At 46.5% G+C, this 16,806-nt stretch overlaps 1 protein-coding gene across 7 annotated transcripts in view; it reads left to right on the forward strand.

The window, feature by feature from the left end:
- The window catches only part of Garre1 (granule associated Rac and RHOG effector 1), a 77,530-nt gene that overhangs the window by 48,545 nt on the left and 12,179 nt on the right, over positions 1 to 16,806 (forward strand). For all 7 annotated transcript variants that reach the window (XM_051162207.1, XM_051162208.1, XM_051162212.1 and 4 more), the window contains 5 exons: positions 3,917 to 4,057; positions 4,994 to 5,089; positions 5,216 to 5,377; positions 6,361 to 6,519; positions 9,021 to 9,118. In XM_051162207.1, coding sequence (XP_051018164.1) covers positions 3,917 to 4,057; positions 4,994 to 5,089; positions 5,216 to 5,377; positions 6,361 to 6,519; positions 9,021 to 9,118 — 656 coding nt within the window. The remainder of the gene's footprint in view (positions 1 to 3,916; positions 4,058 to 4,993; positions 5,090 to 5,215; positions 5,378 to 6,360; positions 6,520 to 9,020; positions 9,119 to 16,806) is intronic.

Genomic DNA, 16,806 nt, shown 5'->3' on the forward strand with positions numbered 1-16,806 from the left:
GCACTGTGTGTGCAGTCTGTGAGAAGGGCAACCAAAAGAAAGCATCAGTTCCCCTAGAACTGAAGTTACAAATGGTTGTGAGCTGCCATGAGGATGCTGAGAGGTGAACTTGGGTGCTCTTAAACTTCTGAGCTGTCTCTCCAGCCTTGGTTTGCTTTTTGAGTTAGGGTCTTCAGCAGTGGCAGCATGTATCTTATAAACATTTTAAATATGCATGCCAATGTGTATGAACATTTTATCTTAAAATTTCCATTACAAAGCCGGGCCTTTAATCCCAGCACTTGGGCGGCAGAGGCAGGTGGGTCTCCCTGAGTTCGAGGCCAGCCTGGTCTATAGAGTGAGTTCCAGGACAGCCAGAGCTGTTATACAGAGAAACCCTGTCTGGAAAAACAAACAAACAACAACAACAACAAAATTCCATTACCCTGAAGAACCTGAGAGTGATGTTGCTGCAGGTGAAGAGGCTGAGGAGCCTGGACTACTTGGTAGCCTCATCAGTGCTGTGCGTGAGGCAGGAGGCGCAGGCCGTTTCCAGCTCCTCAACAAGAGCAGTACCCAGAGCTGCTGCAGTTACTGCAGAAGCCAGATCCCAGGCTTTGTTCAGACCTTGAAATCAGGCCCACAGCTCACAGTGATGTTGACACAGCAGGGCTCGGGCTCAGCCCTTGACCATGTTGGCGACGCTCCTTAAATCTGTGTTGCTAGTAGCCCTGATGCACTTAAAACTATCTTGCATCCCATCTAGGCTTGAGGCCATTTGGTGTTTTCTTCCCGCCCCCCCCCCCCCAATTTGGTGTTTTCATTTCTTTTTTAGAGTAAGTCTGTATCTGCTTTTTATTAAAGTGATAGTGCCTTATCTAAACGTCTTTAGCCATGACCACAGCCTTTGAGAAGTGGGAGAGACAGGAAGATGGCAACTGTGGTCCTAAGACAGGAGTTGTTTTGCAGCTCATAGCAGCTCACAGAAGCCACGCTGACTAATGTCGTGATTACTGTAGGGGCAGCGCAGTCCTGTGAGCTTTGGTCTGACCCACAACAAGCTGCACTGGGCAGGCAGGAGCACCACACAGGCCTGAAGGCCAGCAGCGGAGCGTAGACAGCCCTGACGCCGTGCGCTCCGTTTCTGTCACACGTCGGCGGTCCTCTTGCAACATGATCACAGCCCTTTCCCAGTGAGAGGAAGAAAAAGAAAACCTCTGAGTTGAGGCTTAACCAAGAGGACGGAATCATCTATGGTTAAGGAATGGGTGTCGGCTTCTTATATGATGTCTAATTTGACTCACCCACAGTTAAGTTGCACTATATTGCCTTTTGTTAGAGGATCTAACAGGACCTATACCAGGCACGGTAGCAAACATTTGTATCGCAGCACTGGGAGGTGAGGCAGGAGGATCAGGAGCTCAAGGTCAGCTTTGCCTACATAGTGAGTTCTAGGCTATCTGGGAATACATGCTACCCTGTCTCAAAACAAAACAAAAATAAATGAAATTGTAGCCTTCTCTCTCCTCCCTTTCCATGGGATTGCTGCGGTGTCAGCACTGTCCTGTTTTTGATTTTCTAATATTCAGTCCTTTTTCCTGCTGTTTTTTGTTGGGTTTTCTCTTTCATGTAAAAGGCTTTCCTCAGGAAGACCCTCAGTGGCAATTGGAGCTTGTGTGGGTGTGGGATCTGCTCCTGTCGCTCCCCACTGCTCATGTGGGTCAGACCTCTGTCTGTCTTCTGGCTCCGCAGCCCTCTGTCCTTACAGCTTCTGGCTCCCGCCTCCTGAATTCTCCCTTTATATTCTGAAGCCTGTGCCACCTTGCTGATCATCTTCCTTGCCTGCTCCCATGTGCCGCTCTGCCCGCTGCTTCTTTCAGGTGCCCTCCCCCACACTGCCCGTGAAAGTGGAATCCCTGATGCAGCTTTTCTTCTTCCCTCTCCGTCCTTCTTGCCCCTCCCCTTTACAGAGGAACTTTCCTGTTCTCAGGTCCAGCGCTCTCCTTGGCAGGTCTTATTTCCATTCTCAAGGAACTGGCGTCTGCCATGGTACCTAGCCTTTTCTCTCTCAACACTAATGTGCTTCCAACACAAAACCGACCTGCGCTGCTGTTTCTCTGCTCTTTTGACAGCCAACTTGTGGGAGTATTCTTTTTCTCACCGTTTTTATTCATCCTGAAACCCATATATTCTTTGTTTTTTTCCTCAATCACATAAATCTTTGACCTTTTACGAAGTACTGCGAGCATATAAAATATGTTATGTATTAGCAAGATGGTGCAGCAGTTAAAGGGCTTTACATAGACACCTGATGACATGAGTTTTGTTGTGGAATAGGGTCGAAAGAAAGAACTGATTCCCAAAAAGCTGCTCTCCAATCTCTACATGCACAATGTGGCACACGTGTACCCAGTCCCAGACTCAATAACTAAGTAAATACATATAAGCATTTAGAGTTAAATGTAAGGAAAACGTTGCCTTCTTTGTTCCAAACTATCCTTTCTTCATCTGCTTTTGCTTGCCTCTCCTCAGAACAGCTTCTGCGGTTAGTTTCTCCTGGCTTGGTGTTGGGTTCCCTTCTCCCTAGGGGATCTCCGCCCAGTGTTGGGACTTAGACCACTCCTGTGCAGAGGAATGCTTCAGATGTTTGTGGCCAACCCAGTGTCCGTGGGCTCCAGGGCCCCGAGTTAAGTGGCTGCCTATCTTAGGTTCCCAGGTGCCTCAGTTTGGGTGTCTCACATACCTGTTTCTCCACATACCACCTCCGTTCTCGTCAGCGGTGCCATTGCTGCTAGGCTGTGCCTTCAAACCCTGAGACTGACCTTTCAGTCCTCCCATCCTGTCTGTACCGTTTGCATCCTTAGGAAAGCTCTGCAGGTCTCCAGATGCTCTCAGGTCTGCCCCACATTCCCCCACCCCACCCCACCCCACCCGTCCCTCCTGTTTCTGCCTCACCATTCTGATTTCAAAGTCAGAGATCATTGCTTCTCATTTTGTTCAGGGCAGATGTGGACCCCTCACTGTGACATTGAGATTCTTGTCTTGCCACTGGCCATTTCCCTGCTTATCTGTGGACTTCATGGTGTTCCTTGGAGTGTCTTGTTTCTTTGCTGTGGATCCCTGGTGTGCATTAGGACTTGTTGGTGCCGTGACATGCCCTCACCCTGAGCCCATGCAGTTCCAGATCTCAACATGACCGTCTTTTTATGAGACAGGCTCCTGTTCTGTAGCCCAGTTTGGCCTGGAGCTCATCATCCTTACTTCAGCCTTAGAGTATGGGGATTATAGATGTGGACCACTGAAGATGGCCCCTCAAAGCCACTTTCAGTGCCTGCTGTACTCCTACTGCAGGCTTAGCTGTTTTCTTTGTGTAGCTTTTTGGCTAGTGAGGCCTCATCTCCAGGAAGGCAGGGACCAGGTTGGGGTGGTGTCTGGCAGCAGCCAGCACAGCTCCTTCCTGAGGGCCCAACGTTCCACTGGAAGATTCTTAGAAAGAGTCAGACAGTGTCAGGGCTTGGCTAGACAGGTAGGCCAATGTGAAAGTGAAAGCCTTGAACTTGACAGCTTTGAAGCTGCTAGTTTTCTCTCCTGCGGTTCCCTGAGTTTTGTAAATATCAACATTCCTGTCATGACGCAGAAGAAGGGACTAACTCCTAGCAGTGTTACTTGGCCAGGTGTGGTGGTACAGACCTGTAATCCCAGTACACGGGAGGCTGAGGCAGGCCGGTACATGGTAAGGCCATTTCCAAAAAGCCCAAGCACATAAGCCTGCAGCGTGTCAGACAATGGCTTTGTAGTGACCAGTCCAAAACTCCTAGTATCCATCCAGCTTACATAGTTCATTCTAGGTGTGGGGTTTGTTGCTGCTGGTACTGTTTCAGTTTCACTAGTAACTAGAATTGCCTACTTTACCTACTAGTTACTATTTCTGTTATAGGCGACATCTAGATTAAGAGAGAGGGGCTGTGATGGGCGCCTGGCAGGAATCGAAGTCCAACAACTTTTTTGTTCTCAAAGTGCAGCGATTCCTGAGCACCAGCTAAAGGAGCTAAACATAAAAATTGACAGTGCTTTGCAGGTAAGTCTCTCTCTCCTCCTCCTCTTCCTTCTCTTCCTTCTCTTCCTCCTCCTCTTCCTTCTCTTCTTCTTCCTCTTCCCCCTTCCCTTCTTCCTCCTCATTTTTCTCTTTCTTCCTTCTTTTTTTTGTATTTTCAGACAGGGTCTCCCTGTGTGGCCCTGGCTGTCCTAGACTTGCTCTGTAGAACAGCTAGCCTCGAACTCACAGTGATCCACCTGCCTCTGCCTCCCTGAGTGCTGGAATTACAGGTGTGTCCCACCATACCTGACTTGTAAGTGTTTCAATACTGATAGATACATAAAGAAATGATTTCACCAAGCGGGAAGATTAGAGTCACAATGTTGGACCACTTAAAAAGGTAACAAAATAATAATGTGTCCTCAAGTCTCAATAACTATACAAGAATCAAGAATTTTAACATAATATGTTTGGTTGGTTGGTTGTTGGTTTTTCAAGACAGAGTTTCTCTGTATAACACAGCCCTGGCGGTTCTGGACTCTGTTTGTAGACCAAGCTGGTCTTGAACTCATAGAGATGCACCTTCCTCTGTCTCCCTCCCAAGTACTGGGAGTAAAGGTACAGGCCACCACTCCCAGCTTAATATGTTTATTTTTTGAGAATTTCATGTATGTATGCAGTGTATTTTGGTCATATTCACCCCATTCTCCTTCCCTAACTTCTTCCAGACCCACTCCCCACAAATGTAGTTTTTTATTTTTTTGTTTTGATTTTTTGAGACAGGGTTTCTCTGTGTAGCCTTGGTTGTCCTGGATTCACTCTGTAGACCAGGCTGGCCTCAAACTCACAGCGATCCACCTGCCTCTGCCTCCTGAGTGCTGGGGTTATAGCCACTGCACCTGGCGACTGTAGATTTTGTTTCTATTTTTGTTGGACTTTGCCATATTCTAATCTGCTTCATAATCTTGATTCTTGCAGGCATATAAAATAGCTTTGGAAAGCTTAGGCCACTGTGAATATGCCATGAAAGCTGGCTTCCACCTAAACCCGAAGGCCATTGAAGCAAGTTTGCAGGTACACTCACTTCTCGCTAGTGCCTCTGGGAGTGCGTGGCAGTTGTTTACTCAGTTCTGTGGGAACTAGGTGCTGTGTTACGTGAGCTGTGGCTCACCTCCACTCTCCTCTCCAAACCTTTTCCAGGGCTGCTGCAGTGAGGCGGAAGCTCAGCAGACAGGGCGAAGGCAGACACCCCCACAGCCCATGCAGTGTGAGCTTCCCACGGTCCCTGTGCAGATAGGATCGCACTTCCTGAAGGGGGTCTCCTTTAATGAGTCGGCTGCTGACAATCTGAAGCTTAAGACGGTAGCTTTCTGTGCATTCCTTGGGTTTCAGCAATTGAGTATGAACTTGGAAATAGAGCTATATTAGGAACTTAAGGGCTTTTGAAGAATGTAGATTAAAAAACAAAGTAAAGCTGGGCATGGTGGCTCCTGTGATCCCAGCACTCGAGGAAGCAGAGGCAGACAGATTGCTGTGAGTTCAAGGCCAGCCTGGTCTACAAGGTGAGTCCAGGACAGCCAAGGCTACACAGAGAGACCTTGTTTCCAAAACAAAGTAGCTATCGAGGCTCTAACTTTTCTGAATATAGTGATGGCCAAGTGATGGCTCCTCCTTTTCTGTGTATGGTGCTAAGCGTTGAACTCAGGGCACGTGCAAAGGAAACACTAAGTCACACCTCATTCTGGGGAACATAGTAAGACATTTGCTAAGAATGTTTTATTAGTAATTTTGTTCAAATGTTGGTAAAGGTTTTAGAGTACACTGTGAACTACTGTTGATGCTTACTGTTTGCTGGTGGAATTTTGAGAATTAAGTAACAGAAATCTTAGTGTGAAGTATCATGGGCGCAGGAAATACAGCAAAAGTGTTTCACATACATTGTTTTATTTAATTAAGTGTCTCTTTGAGGCATGGGTATTCCCCCGCCTTCACCGTTCCAATCGGCGCTGAGGCCCAAAGTAACATTAGAAATTAGGAGAGCTAGAACTGGGGCCCATTCAGTGTGTTGCAGAGCCTCTACACTGACTGTGTTGTCATCTTTTAAAAAGTTGAGGTTGGACCAAGGGTGGCTGCACACACCTTTAGTCCTAGCACTCTGAGTTTAAGGCCAGCCTAGGACACACAGTGTGATTCTGCCCCAGAAACTTTTTGTTTTCAAATGTCATGACATGGGCATGTCCAGGGTGCTCTGAGGATGACTTTATGAATGCATTCCTGTAAGCTTTGGAGCCTTGTCAGCTTTTGAGTGCCGAGATGTGACCTATCCTCTCTCTGTCAATCTGTAGCATACCATGTTACAGCTCATCAAGGACGCGGGCTGCTACAATGGAATCACACCTAGGGATGATCTTCCTGTGACGGAAGTACTGAACCAGGTGTGCCCATCTACGTGGCGGGGCGCCTGCAAGACTGCGGTGCAGCTGCTGTTTGGCCAGGCAGGGCTGGTGAGTAAAACTGAGAGGACTAGAGAAGCCGATGGGGTGGCACATATGCAAAATCGCTGAGCTCAGATACGAAGGGAGGCATTTGAGGCCAGCCTGAGATACATAGGAGTCCACTGCTTTCCCCTCAGAACTGAAAGCTTTGCTATTGTTTGTTTTAATACACGGATAACCTGTACTTGCTGGGAATCTACATGCAAAGTGGTGGTGTAGGCTTTCCTCATCTTAAGGAAACAGTGCATTGGCACTGCCTGAGTGGGCCTTGACTGGCCTGAGTGTTGTGCATCAACAATGGTGTTTTCTGTTGCTCAGGTGAGCCAGGCTGCTGACCTCCTATCTCATGCCTCTTTCCTCAGCTCGTTCGCTCTGCCCTTCATGTGGCTCATTCCCCTCACCTTTCCACCAGCCCCAGTTTCACCTTCTCCAAGAGTCCACCTGTGAGGCAGGGTACCCAATCATTTCTAAACTGAAATCTCTTTCTGCAAGAAAACGACACTATGAACTTCAGGACAGTGGTTTACTCTTTTTACCTGTCTGCGGAAAGGGAAAGGAAAACAGGAAAAATAAAAATAAAAACAAAAGCCTTCGGGTGGGTCCAGAGCTCAGCATCTCTCATCACTGTTAGCTTTTGTCTGACATGTTGGCCCATGTAGCTTGTATTACTTGATTCCACCTTTTAGCCGTGGCTCCTTTTGAAAGACTGAGCATTTGAACCAGAGGTTAGAGGAAGCTAATCTGAGAGCTCAAAATTGAAAGAATTTGCCAGAAGTGATGGTGCACACAGCACTCTGGAGGCAGAGGCAGGAAGAATCTCGGTTTGAGGCCAGTCTGGTCTACAGCTATAGTTCCAGGCTAAGCAGGGTTACAGAGTGAGACTCTTTCCCAAAAAAACAACAAAAAAGTTTACTCTTTATGGTCTGCTTTCTGCTCCATTCTCAAAAGGAGAAATTGGGATGGTTCTCGTCTCTGTTTCCTGAAGATTAGATTGCAGACAGCCTAGTTCAGGGAAGGGCTGCAGGTGGGGACCTCTTCACAGAGCTGGGCTCCGTGTCCTTGAAGATCTGAATAGAAAGAAAAGCAGGAAACAGGAGTCACCCTGCTAACCCAGAAGAGAGACTGAGCCAGCTTCCTAGAGACCTGTTAGCTGAGGCTGGGCTCAGTGCCACTATGTTCTCCAGAGCACAGTGTGCATCAGGAGAGTGCTGTTTTGAGAAAACACTGTAAACTAAGGGGCAGTCTGTCATACTCAGAACCCAGGAGTTTTACTTCCCTGCCCACTGATGGGAGGGCCCTTTGTGTAGTTGGCAAAGAACCTTCAGGACCACAGTCACAGGAGGAGGAGAGAGGAAGCACCTGTCAGCTCCAACAAAAGCTGTTCTTGCACAGGAAATGTCCAAAGGTCCAGCTGTGAGAGCCCTGTTTATAGCAGTGGAAAACAGCACACTAGAAGCTGGGTTTGCAGTCATGAGAAGCACCCATGAGTAGCTTGACCTCTTCTGAAATGGAGATGTGTTTTTCTACTTGCAAGCCTTATTCTCAGCCTTTGAATTTGCAGTCTCTCTGCCTCACCCTTGCAAGGAGCTTACATAAGGGTCTGCATCACCAAGCCCAGCGTGGTTCAGCCTCTGGCGTTTTATCTACGAAGTCAGTTCCAGGACCGCCTCAAAAAGAACAAAACACAACAACAACGACAAAGAGTCCTAAAACAGAAAATTCGCGTTCCCTTCTTTTTCACTTTCTTCTCTTTCTTTACCCAGTCCTTTCCTTTATCTCTTCCATTTACAATTTCATTTTAGGACCTTAATTTTAAATTAAGAATGTGTGGCCGGGTGTGGTAGCACAAGCCTTTAGTCCCAGCACTCAGGAGGCAGAGACAGATGGACAGGACAGCCGAGACTACACAGAGAAACCTTACCTTGAAAAACGAAACGGGGGGGGGGGGGGGGGGGGGGGGGGGGGGGGGTCGCACGCACGCACGCACCTGTGCCTGCAGTGCCTTTGAAGACCAAAAGAGGGCATTGGATCTCCTGGAACTGGTGTTAGAGGTAGAGGTAGTGAGTGCCCTGTGTGGGTGCTAGGACTCGAGTTCTCTGGAAGAGCGTGGTGTATTCTCAACATCTGAGCCTGCTCTCCAGTCTCATTTTTCTCTTCATTTTGAGACAAGACCGCGTATCACAGACCTCAAACTCACAATGCACCTATCTGCCTTAGCCTCACAGGTGTTGGTATGACAGGCATATACAACCACACTCTTCTTGAGTGATTTGTAGTTATAACAGCTACAGTGTGGGAAATGCCTGTAAACTTGAATGGGTCCCACAGTTAGAATTTGGCTTTGGTGTGCTCAGTCATCATTACTTGCTGTTGTCTCTGGGAGCCTCACTGGTCTTGGTACAGATGTGCTGCAGTTCTGCCAGTCACGGAGCGTCTGACACGCTTATGTATTGGAGGTCTGCTCACTGAACACTGTCTGACCCTGCTAAATGTCATTGTTTCTTTCCTAGGTGGTTGTTGACACAGCACAGATTGAAAATAAAGAAGCCTATGCACCCCAGATCAGTCTAGAAGGCTCCAGAATTGTGGTTCAAGTCCCGTCCACGTGGTAACTTGCCTCTTTTTAACAGAAGCCTAAATTCTGAAGGCTGCGTATCTTTCACTGCTGTGCAGCACGACACAGTAGTGTTTGCTGTGCATGTACCTTGCAGGTAGCAGTGGTGTGTGGGGCTCTGTTCGACTTGGTTACTGGTCTATGATGGAGAATCTAAGACCCCTGAGAAAGAGCCCCGTTGACCAGAAGGCAACTAGAGTAAAAGTAACAGACCATAATGAGCAGCGCTGTCTTATTATTGAAGCCACAGGGTTTAGTGTGTTTTGTTCCCATTAAGCCACCCATTATTTTTCTAAAGCCGAGTAGAGACTGTAGAATTCTTTCTTAAGTCTTATCTGTTCTAGTCACAGCCCTGATAACCTTGAGCCTATATCATTATACACCCAGGCTCACTGAAATTCTGGCTACAAACAGCCGTGTTTAGTTGGCTATATTTTATAATACTTCAGAAGATAACGGGTTATTCTTAGTTTATGTTTTTTGGGAAAAACACGCTCCTAGAAGGAAGTAAGGGCCAGGATTTGACCTGTAAACGAGAAGACGACACGATGCACAAGGGGCTAAAGCACGTCCGTGTGCGGCCTCACGCGGTGACCCGGCGCGCGAGCGCGAGAGCACATGCGGTTTGCCCAGAAATTCCAGGCTGACTCAGAATAACAATAAGAAATATCAGGGAAGTACTGCTTTGAGCTAGGCTATAGAAACAGGCCAGGAGGTTGTTGGATTGAGAAACAATCACACAAAGCTTTTTGGAGACAATGTCATAGAGTATCTGAAGCTGAGGGACATGACCTTGGCGTTCATTTCATAGTTGTACCTCCAGGAATTTGTCCTTGAAGTGTGCGTAAGGATGGGCATTGCTGCGCAGGGATGTAGCTCGGTTGTAGAGTACTGGCCCAGAATGCATGACCATGGGTTTGGTCCACAGCATCACTTAAAACTGAGCTTGGTAGTGCTGTAATCCCAGCACTCAAGAGGATCACAAGTTCAAGGCCATTTTTACCTTAGCTACAAGGTTGTCCTCTACTGCAAAGCAAGATCAAACCAGCCTGGAATACATGAGACACCATCTCAAAATAGATGGATGGATGGGTGGATGGATGGAGATTTAGAGGGCTAGATTAGAGAGATGGCTCAGCCAGTAAAGACACTTGCCACCAAACCTAATGACCAGAGTTCAGTCCCCAGAACCTAATCAGGTGGGAGGAGAGAGTGGACTCCCCGTCAGGTTGTCCACTGACCTCCACATAGGTGTTTAAAAAAATTAGTGTGGGGGACTAAAGAGATGGCTCAGTGGCTAAGAACACTTTGTATTCTTCCAGAGGACCAGAGTTCACTTCCTAGCACCCGTAACAGGCAGCTCACAACTTTCTGTAATTCCAGCCCAGAAGTTTAAAGACATTAGCATGATTGAAGTAGTACAGTGTCCCAAAATCAGTGGTAATCAAGGTAGGTAGGTAGATTATTGATAGGGGATTTTTTTTTAAAGATTGATTTACTTTTATATGTATCTGTGAGAACCTGTATGTATGTATGTGCACCTCGTGCATGCCTTGTGCCTTCAGGAGTCAGAAGAGGGTGTTGCTGTCCCTGGGACTGAATCATAGGTAGAGCTACTAGGTGGATGCTGTGAATTCATCCTGGCTCCTCTACAGCAAGTGTTGTAAGCCACTGAGCTGTCTTCCAGCCCTGTTTATACCACCATCCATATGGAATAATAACTTAAAAGGCTCACCTTTCTGTCAGATTTTGCAGTTCCTGAATTTCCAATTAAATTTTCCAATTCAAATTCTCATTTTAAAAGTTTTCCAGCCGTGGTGGCGCACGCCTTTAATTCCAGTACTTGGGAGGCAGAAGCAGGCAGATTGCTGTGAGTTTGAGGCTAGCCTGGTCTACAAAGCGAGTCCAAGACAACCAAGGCTACACAGAGAAACCCTTTCTCGAAAAACCAAAAATAGGAAAAAAAAGTTTTATTTTGGCCAGCCAGTGGTGGCTTACAGCTTTAATACCAGCTTTTAGGAAGTAGAAGCAGGCTAATCTCTGAGTTCTGGGACAGCCTGGTCTACAAAGTGATTACTAGGTCAGCCAGGATCACACAGAGAAACCCTGTATCAAAAAACAACAAACAAAAAAATGTTTTATTTTGGTCAGGCATGGTGGCTCACCGCTAATCCCAATACATTTTATCCCAACATTTTAATCCCAGAGGCAGGTGAATCTCTGAGTTTGAGGATAGCCCGGTCTGCAAAGCAAGTCCAGGAGAGCTAGGTTTGTTAAACAGAGAAACTCTGTCTTGAAAAACCAAAACCAAAAAGTTAGTTTGTTGAGACAGGGTCTTAGGCAACACAAGATGGCCCGGAACGCACTAAGAGTGATCTTCAGCTCCTAATCCTTTTATCTCCACATGTTACCATGCCTACCTCATTGAAAATAGTAAGCTTTATAAGGATTCTCATTTTGAGAAAGACAGATTAACTTTTATATAATTGAGTAACTGTAAACAGCTTCTACTAAACTAGTTAGTTTTCTGCCGGAACACTCCCTGTGTGGTTCCTTTCCTTTGTCATTTACTGTACTTCTGAAAAGGCTGTGTATAGTGTGAGTTCCTGCAAAGGCTCCCTCTGCTGTCGGATTTTGTAATGGTAAAAGATTGTGTTTTGTTTTTTCTCTTGGAAGCTAAGATCAAGTGTCTTTATAGGAAAATGTTGGGGACCAGAAGTATTTCAGAGTCCAGTTGTTGTTTGGTGTGGTTTTGTTTTTAAAGTGTTTACACATGGATATGATGAGGCACCGTGAGAATGAAACTGAAATCTAAATACAGAATCATTTGTGCCTCAGACAGCTGCCATGCCCTGGGCCAACACTGGTTTTACAAAACCGTGTTTGTAATGCCCCTGAATTTTCACCATGATTTTTCACTTGAGATCAGTTGTGAAATTTTCCATTTGTGTTGTCACATCACATTAGAAATGTTTTGGATTTTGAATATTTTAGGTGAGAGATGTTGGGCCTGTACAAGTGTGTGCCATTGTAAAGGCTGAAGCGGGACCTTGTTACTGCATGCTTGGGAAGATAAGTGTCAGCAAAGTTGCCTGGAAGATTCAGCCAGCCAAAGTGCTACATGTCTGTCTTCCTGTCACTTAGGCTGACAGAACAGTCCCCAAATTTAAGCCATCATGGGCTACGTTAAGAAGATACCTTTCCCCCGTGTCTGTCTCGTTCTCGCACACAAATGCTTTGTTTAGTTCTCCACGCGAGCCTGGATATGACGTAACTGCAGGAGGAGGGCTGTTAGGATGATGAGAATGGGAAGTAAAGAAGCAAGTAGAGTGAGCGAACTATTCCAGGGCAGCCAGTGCCTCTGCTTCCTTAGACAGGGGCCCACACATACTCATAATTAAAAACCGTAAAGCCAGCTGTAGTGGTATAGCCTTTAATCTTAGCCCTTAGAAGACAGGATGGGAAGACCTTGTGAGTTTGAGGTCAGCAAGTTCACGCCAGCCAGGACTGTGTTTGAAATCTTATCTCAAATAATAATGGTAAATCATACATAAAATGAATCATAAAAGAAATAAATTATTTTGTATGAACATTGATTTTAAAAAGTTAATCCCAGTACTTGGGAGGCAGGAGGACCAGGAATTGAAGACATCTGTATAGCAACTTTAAGGCTACCCTAGGCTACATGAGCTTCTGACAAAACAAATAAAATAAGGCCCTTCAGATGGCTAACTAGGCACTTGCCACCAAGCCTAATAACTTGAGTTTTAATTCCTGGAACCCGTGTGGTGGAAGGAGAGAACCAGCTCCTACAAGTTGTCCTCACATGCCCCTTTACACTTGTGTGTGTGTGTACACACACACACACACACACACACACACACACACACACACTAAATGTATAAAACAAACAAAAAACTTAGAGCCAGCAAGCTAGCTCATTGGATAAAGGAACTTGCCTGTAACCCCGGCAGCCTCAGTTCAGACCCTGGGACCCACTGGTGGAAGGAAAGCGTCAGCTCTGCAAGCTGCTGTCTCAGCTCTGTGTTGGGCATGCACACCTTCACGTACACACAGTGAGTGTTGTAAATGTAAAGCCTATTCTAACTCAGGCGTGATGCAGCATAGCCTTAATCCCAGCACGGGGTGGGGTGGGGTAGGATATAGAGGCAGGCACGTCTCTTGAGTTCGAGGTCAGCCTGGTCTAGAGTTGCAGGACAGCCAGGGCTACACAGAGAACCTGTCTTGGGGTGGGGCGGGAGGGGCTGTTGCTCTGTACAGGCCAGGAGTCAGGCTCATTCTGCTAACCTAGTACTCAGGAAGCAGGAACAGCAGGGCCATGAGTTTGATGCTAACCTGGACTGCAGAGCAGGAGCTGGAGACGTTGCTCAGCCGTGAAGAGCATTTGCAGCTCTTGCAGAGGATGTGGGGTCATTTCCTAGCACCCTCGTGGCAGCTCGCAGCTGTGCACATGTCCAGTTCCAGATATCCTATACCCTTCTGTCCTTGTGAGCAGCAGGCAAGTACACGGTGCACATACATTGATTTATGCAGGAACTCATACACACCAAACACAAAGAGATGCATCTTATCAAAGGGGGGCAGTCATTATATATATATAATGCGCATATATATATGTATGTATATGTATATGTGTATATATATATATTTTTTTTTTTAAGTGTCTGATTGCCATGTAATTTTTTCTTTTAAAGGAATATCCACTTGTAGCCAAGCATCCTGGTTCACACTTACAATCCCAGCGCCAAGAAGGCTGAAGCAGGAGGATTTATTTACCTTTATTTCATGTGCGTTAGTGTTTTGCCTGTATGTGCACCTGTAGAGTGTCAGATCTTGAAGTAATAGACAGTTGCCAGCTGCCATGTGGGTCCTCGGAAGAGCAGTCAGTGCCCGTAACCACTGAGCCATCTCTCCAGCCCCTCTCCTCCATACTTCCATCTTACTTATTGTTTTTTTGTTTTTTTTGTTTTGTTTTGTTTTGTTTTTTTTGAGAGAGTGTGTCTCTCTGTGTAGCCTTGGCTGTCCTGGACTCACTTTGTAGACCAGGCTGGCCTCGAACTCACAGAGATCCACCTGCCTCTGCCACCCGAGTGCTGGGATTAAAGGCGTGTGCCACCATTGCCTGGCTATACTTCCATTTTTAAACTGCCACTTTTTCTCTATTTAAGCTGTTCTGTCTTTGAACATAACTTATTGATTACTTAATATGTACCAAACATTCCTCTTGAAGTTGATTGTAAGACAGGGGCCTTCTTTGTAAGGGAGGAGGAAGAAGGAGGCATATACAGAAGGTGACTTGGGAAGGACAAGTGGGCTGGTATGCATCACAGACAAGGAAGGCTCACTGTTTTAGATAGGGAGGTCAGTCAAGAAGCATGAGAGGCCACGCTGGGAGCATTATGGGAAAGCCAGACTGAGGGAACAGCCATTGTAAAGGTCTGGGGAACAAACTGACATGGTTAGAGATGGTGGTGGGGAGCTGCGACTGCCAAGACTTCCTGGGCCTCAAGGAAGCTGGGCTTTTGATTTAATACAGAGAAGGTTTAAACAAGCCTCAAGGGTTTGTCATATGGCCTCCAGGCAGTCTCACGGTGTTGTATTGGTCAGCTTTCAAGACTGACGCATAAACTAAAGCTTAATGTGTTAATTTCTCAGAAAGAAAAGTAAATTACCAGGAACAAAAGCATTCCTTTTTATCTGAGCAGTAAATGATCTCTTGGTAAAGCCACAGTGGCAAGCCCAAGTTCAGCCAGAAATGGCTGAGGAACCTGGAGCCAGTGTGTCCTGGTAGCTGAGGGAATTGGGTGTCTAAACCATGGTCTGCTGGGGCAAGCAGGCTCCCTTACTTAGGTTTATTTCCTAGTCATGTTGGGAGTGCTGCTGCCTCCTTTCAGTGGTTGCAGAATGCCCAAGAACTGCAGGAAGACTATGGTGGAAGTGAAAATGGGTGTGCTGAGAGCTGTCCAGGCAAAGGCAAGAACAGAGGGCCTTGGATGTGATAGAGAGCCCTTGTCAGAACAGAAGACCTTGGGGCAAGGTGATGGAGGCCTTAGAGGGCCATAGTGAGAGGGGAGAGTAATTTGCAGAGAGATAAAGACCTTGGCTTGGGCTGTGTCTGTGTTTGGTTAGAAACTGTTTTAAGCCAGGTGCTGTAGACCACACCTCTATCATTGCACTCAGAAGGCTGAGGTAAAAGACTGAGTTTGAAGACAACCTATGTTAGATAGCAAGACTCTTACCTCAAAGGTTTACAATGCAGGTTGGGGCAGGGAGGGGCTGGAGAGATGGCTCAGCAGTTAAAAGCACTGACTGCTCTTGCAGAGGACCTGGGTTCAGTACCTGTCACCCACATCTTTTCACAACCATCTGTAAATCTAGTTCTAGGGCCTCTAACACCCTCTTGACCTCCATGGGCACCAGGCATGCACATGACATACAGAAATGTAGACAAAACAATCATACACATAAAATACATGTCTGAAAAAGAAAAACCCACAAAAACTAACCATCACAGTAGCCTCTTCCTGTTAGACAGACTAGACAGAGAAATCCACGGAGGCCCAGAGGCCCACATCCACAGAGCACGGAGCGAATGCCGGCCTTCCCACACCAAGCAGTTCTCTGGGTTTCTGCAGACATTCTGCAAACCACAGAGTTAACACAGCCCAGTAGGTTAATGTTCTGTAAATCCGCTTTCTACTTCATACCCAGGTGCAGCAAGCTGCTGCTCCTCACCGTCCAGCTGTTAAGTTGGAGTTCTCGGAATTTCTTCCGCAAGTTTGATGATTTGCTGTAATGGCTCCTAGAACTTGGAAACATACAAGTACGGGCTGACTATAAAGGCTACTACAATAGAGACATATGGACATCCAAATGGAAGGGTACATGGAGAGCTGTGTAGGAAAGGCAGGAAGCCCCCATCCCCACCAAGCACATCCCCCACTAGCACCTGAAGTGCTCCATTCATTCTCCAGTCTCAGTGATTTCTGCCATGTATGTCTTAGGGCCTCTGTTGCTGCAGTGAAGCAGCATGACCACAGAGCAAGTTGGGGAGGAAAGGGTTATCCAGTTTACACTTCCACATTGCTGCTCATCACTGAAGGAAGTCAGGGCAGGATCCTGGAGGCAGGAGCTGACTCAGAGGCCATGGAGGGTGCTGCTTACTGGCCTGCTCAGTCTGCTTTCTTTCCTTTTTTTTTTTTTTTTTTTTTTTTTAAGATTTATTTCTTTGTTATGAGTGTTCTGCCTGCATGTGTGCCAGCACACCAGAAGAGGGCCCCAGATCTCATTATAGATGCATATCAAGTGGGTTTTTTTTTGTTTTTGTTTTGGTGTTTTGTTTGTTTTGTTTTGTTTTGTTTTGTTTTTGGTATGGTTTTGTTGTTGTTGTTGTTGGTTTTGGTTGTTTGAGCCAGGGTTTCTCTGCATAGCCTTGGCTGTCCTGGACTAGCTATAGACTAGGCTGGCCTCAAATTCACAGCCTCTGCCTCCTGAGTGCTGGATTAAAGGCATGCTCCCCCAAGTGTTTTATTTTTAAATTGTATTCCATCCTTACTTTGTTTGTTGAGATGGTCCCTACATAGCCCTAGGTATCAAACCTAAAACTCACTGTGTAGACCGGGCTGGCCTCAAACGCACAGAGATCTGCCTGCCTCTGCTTC

The sequence above is a fragment of the Acomys russatus genome, chromosome 19 (genome assembly GCF_903995435.1).
Source record: "Acomys russatus chromosome 19, mAcoRus1.1, whole genome shotgun sequence".
NCBI lineage: Eukaryota > Metazoa > Chordata > Mammalia > Rodentia > Muridae > Acomys > Acomys russatus.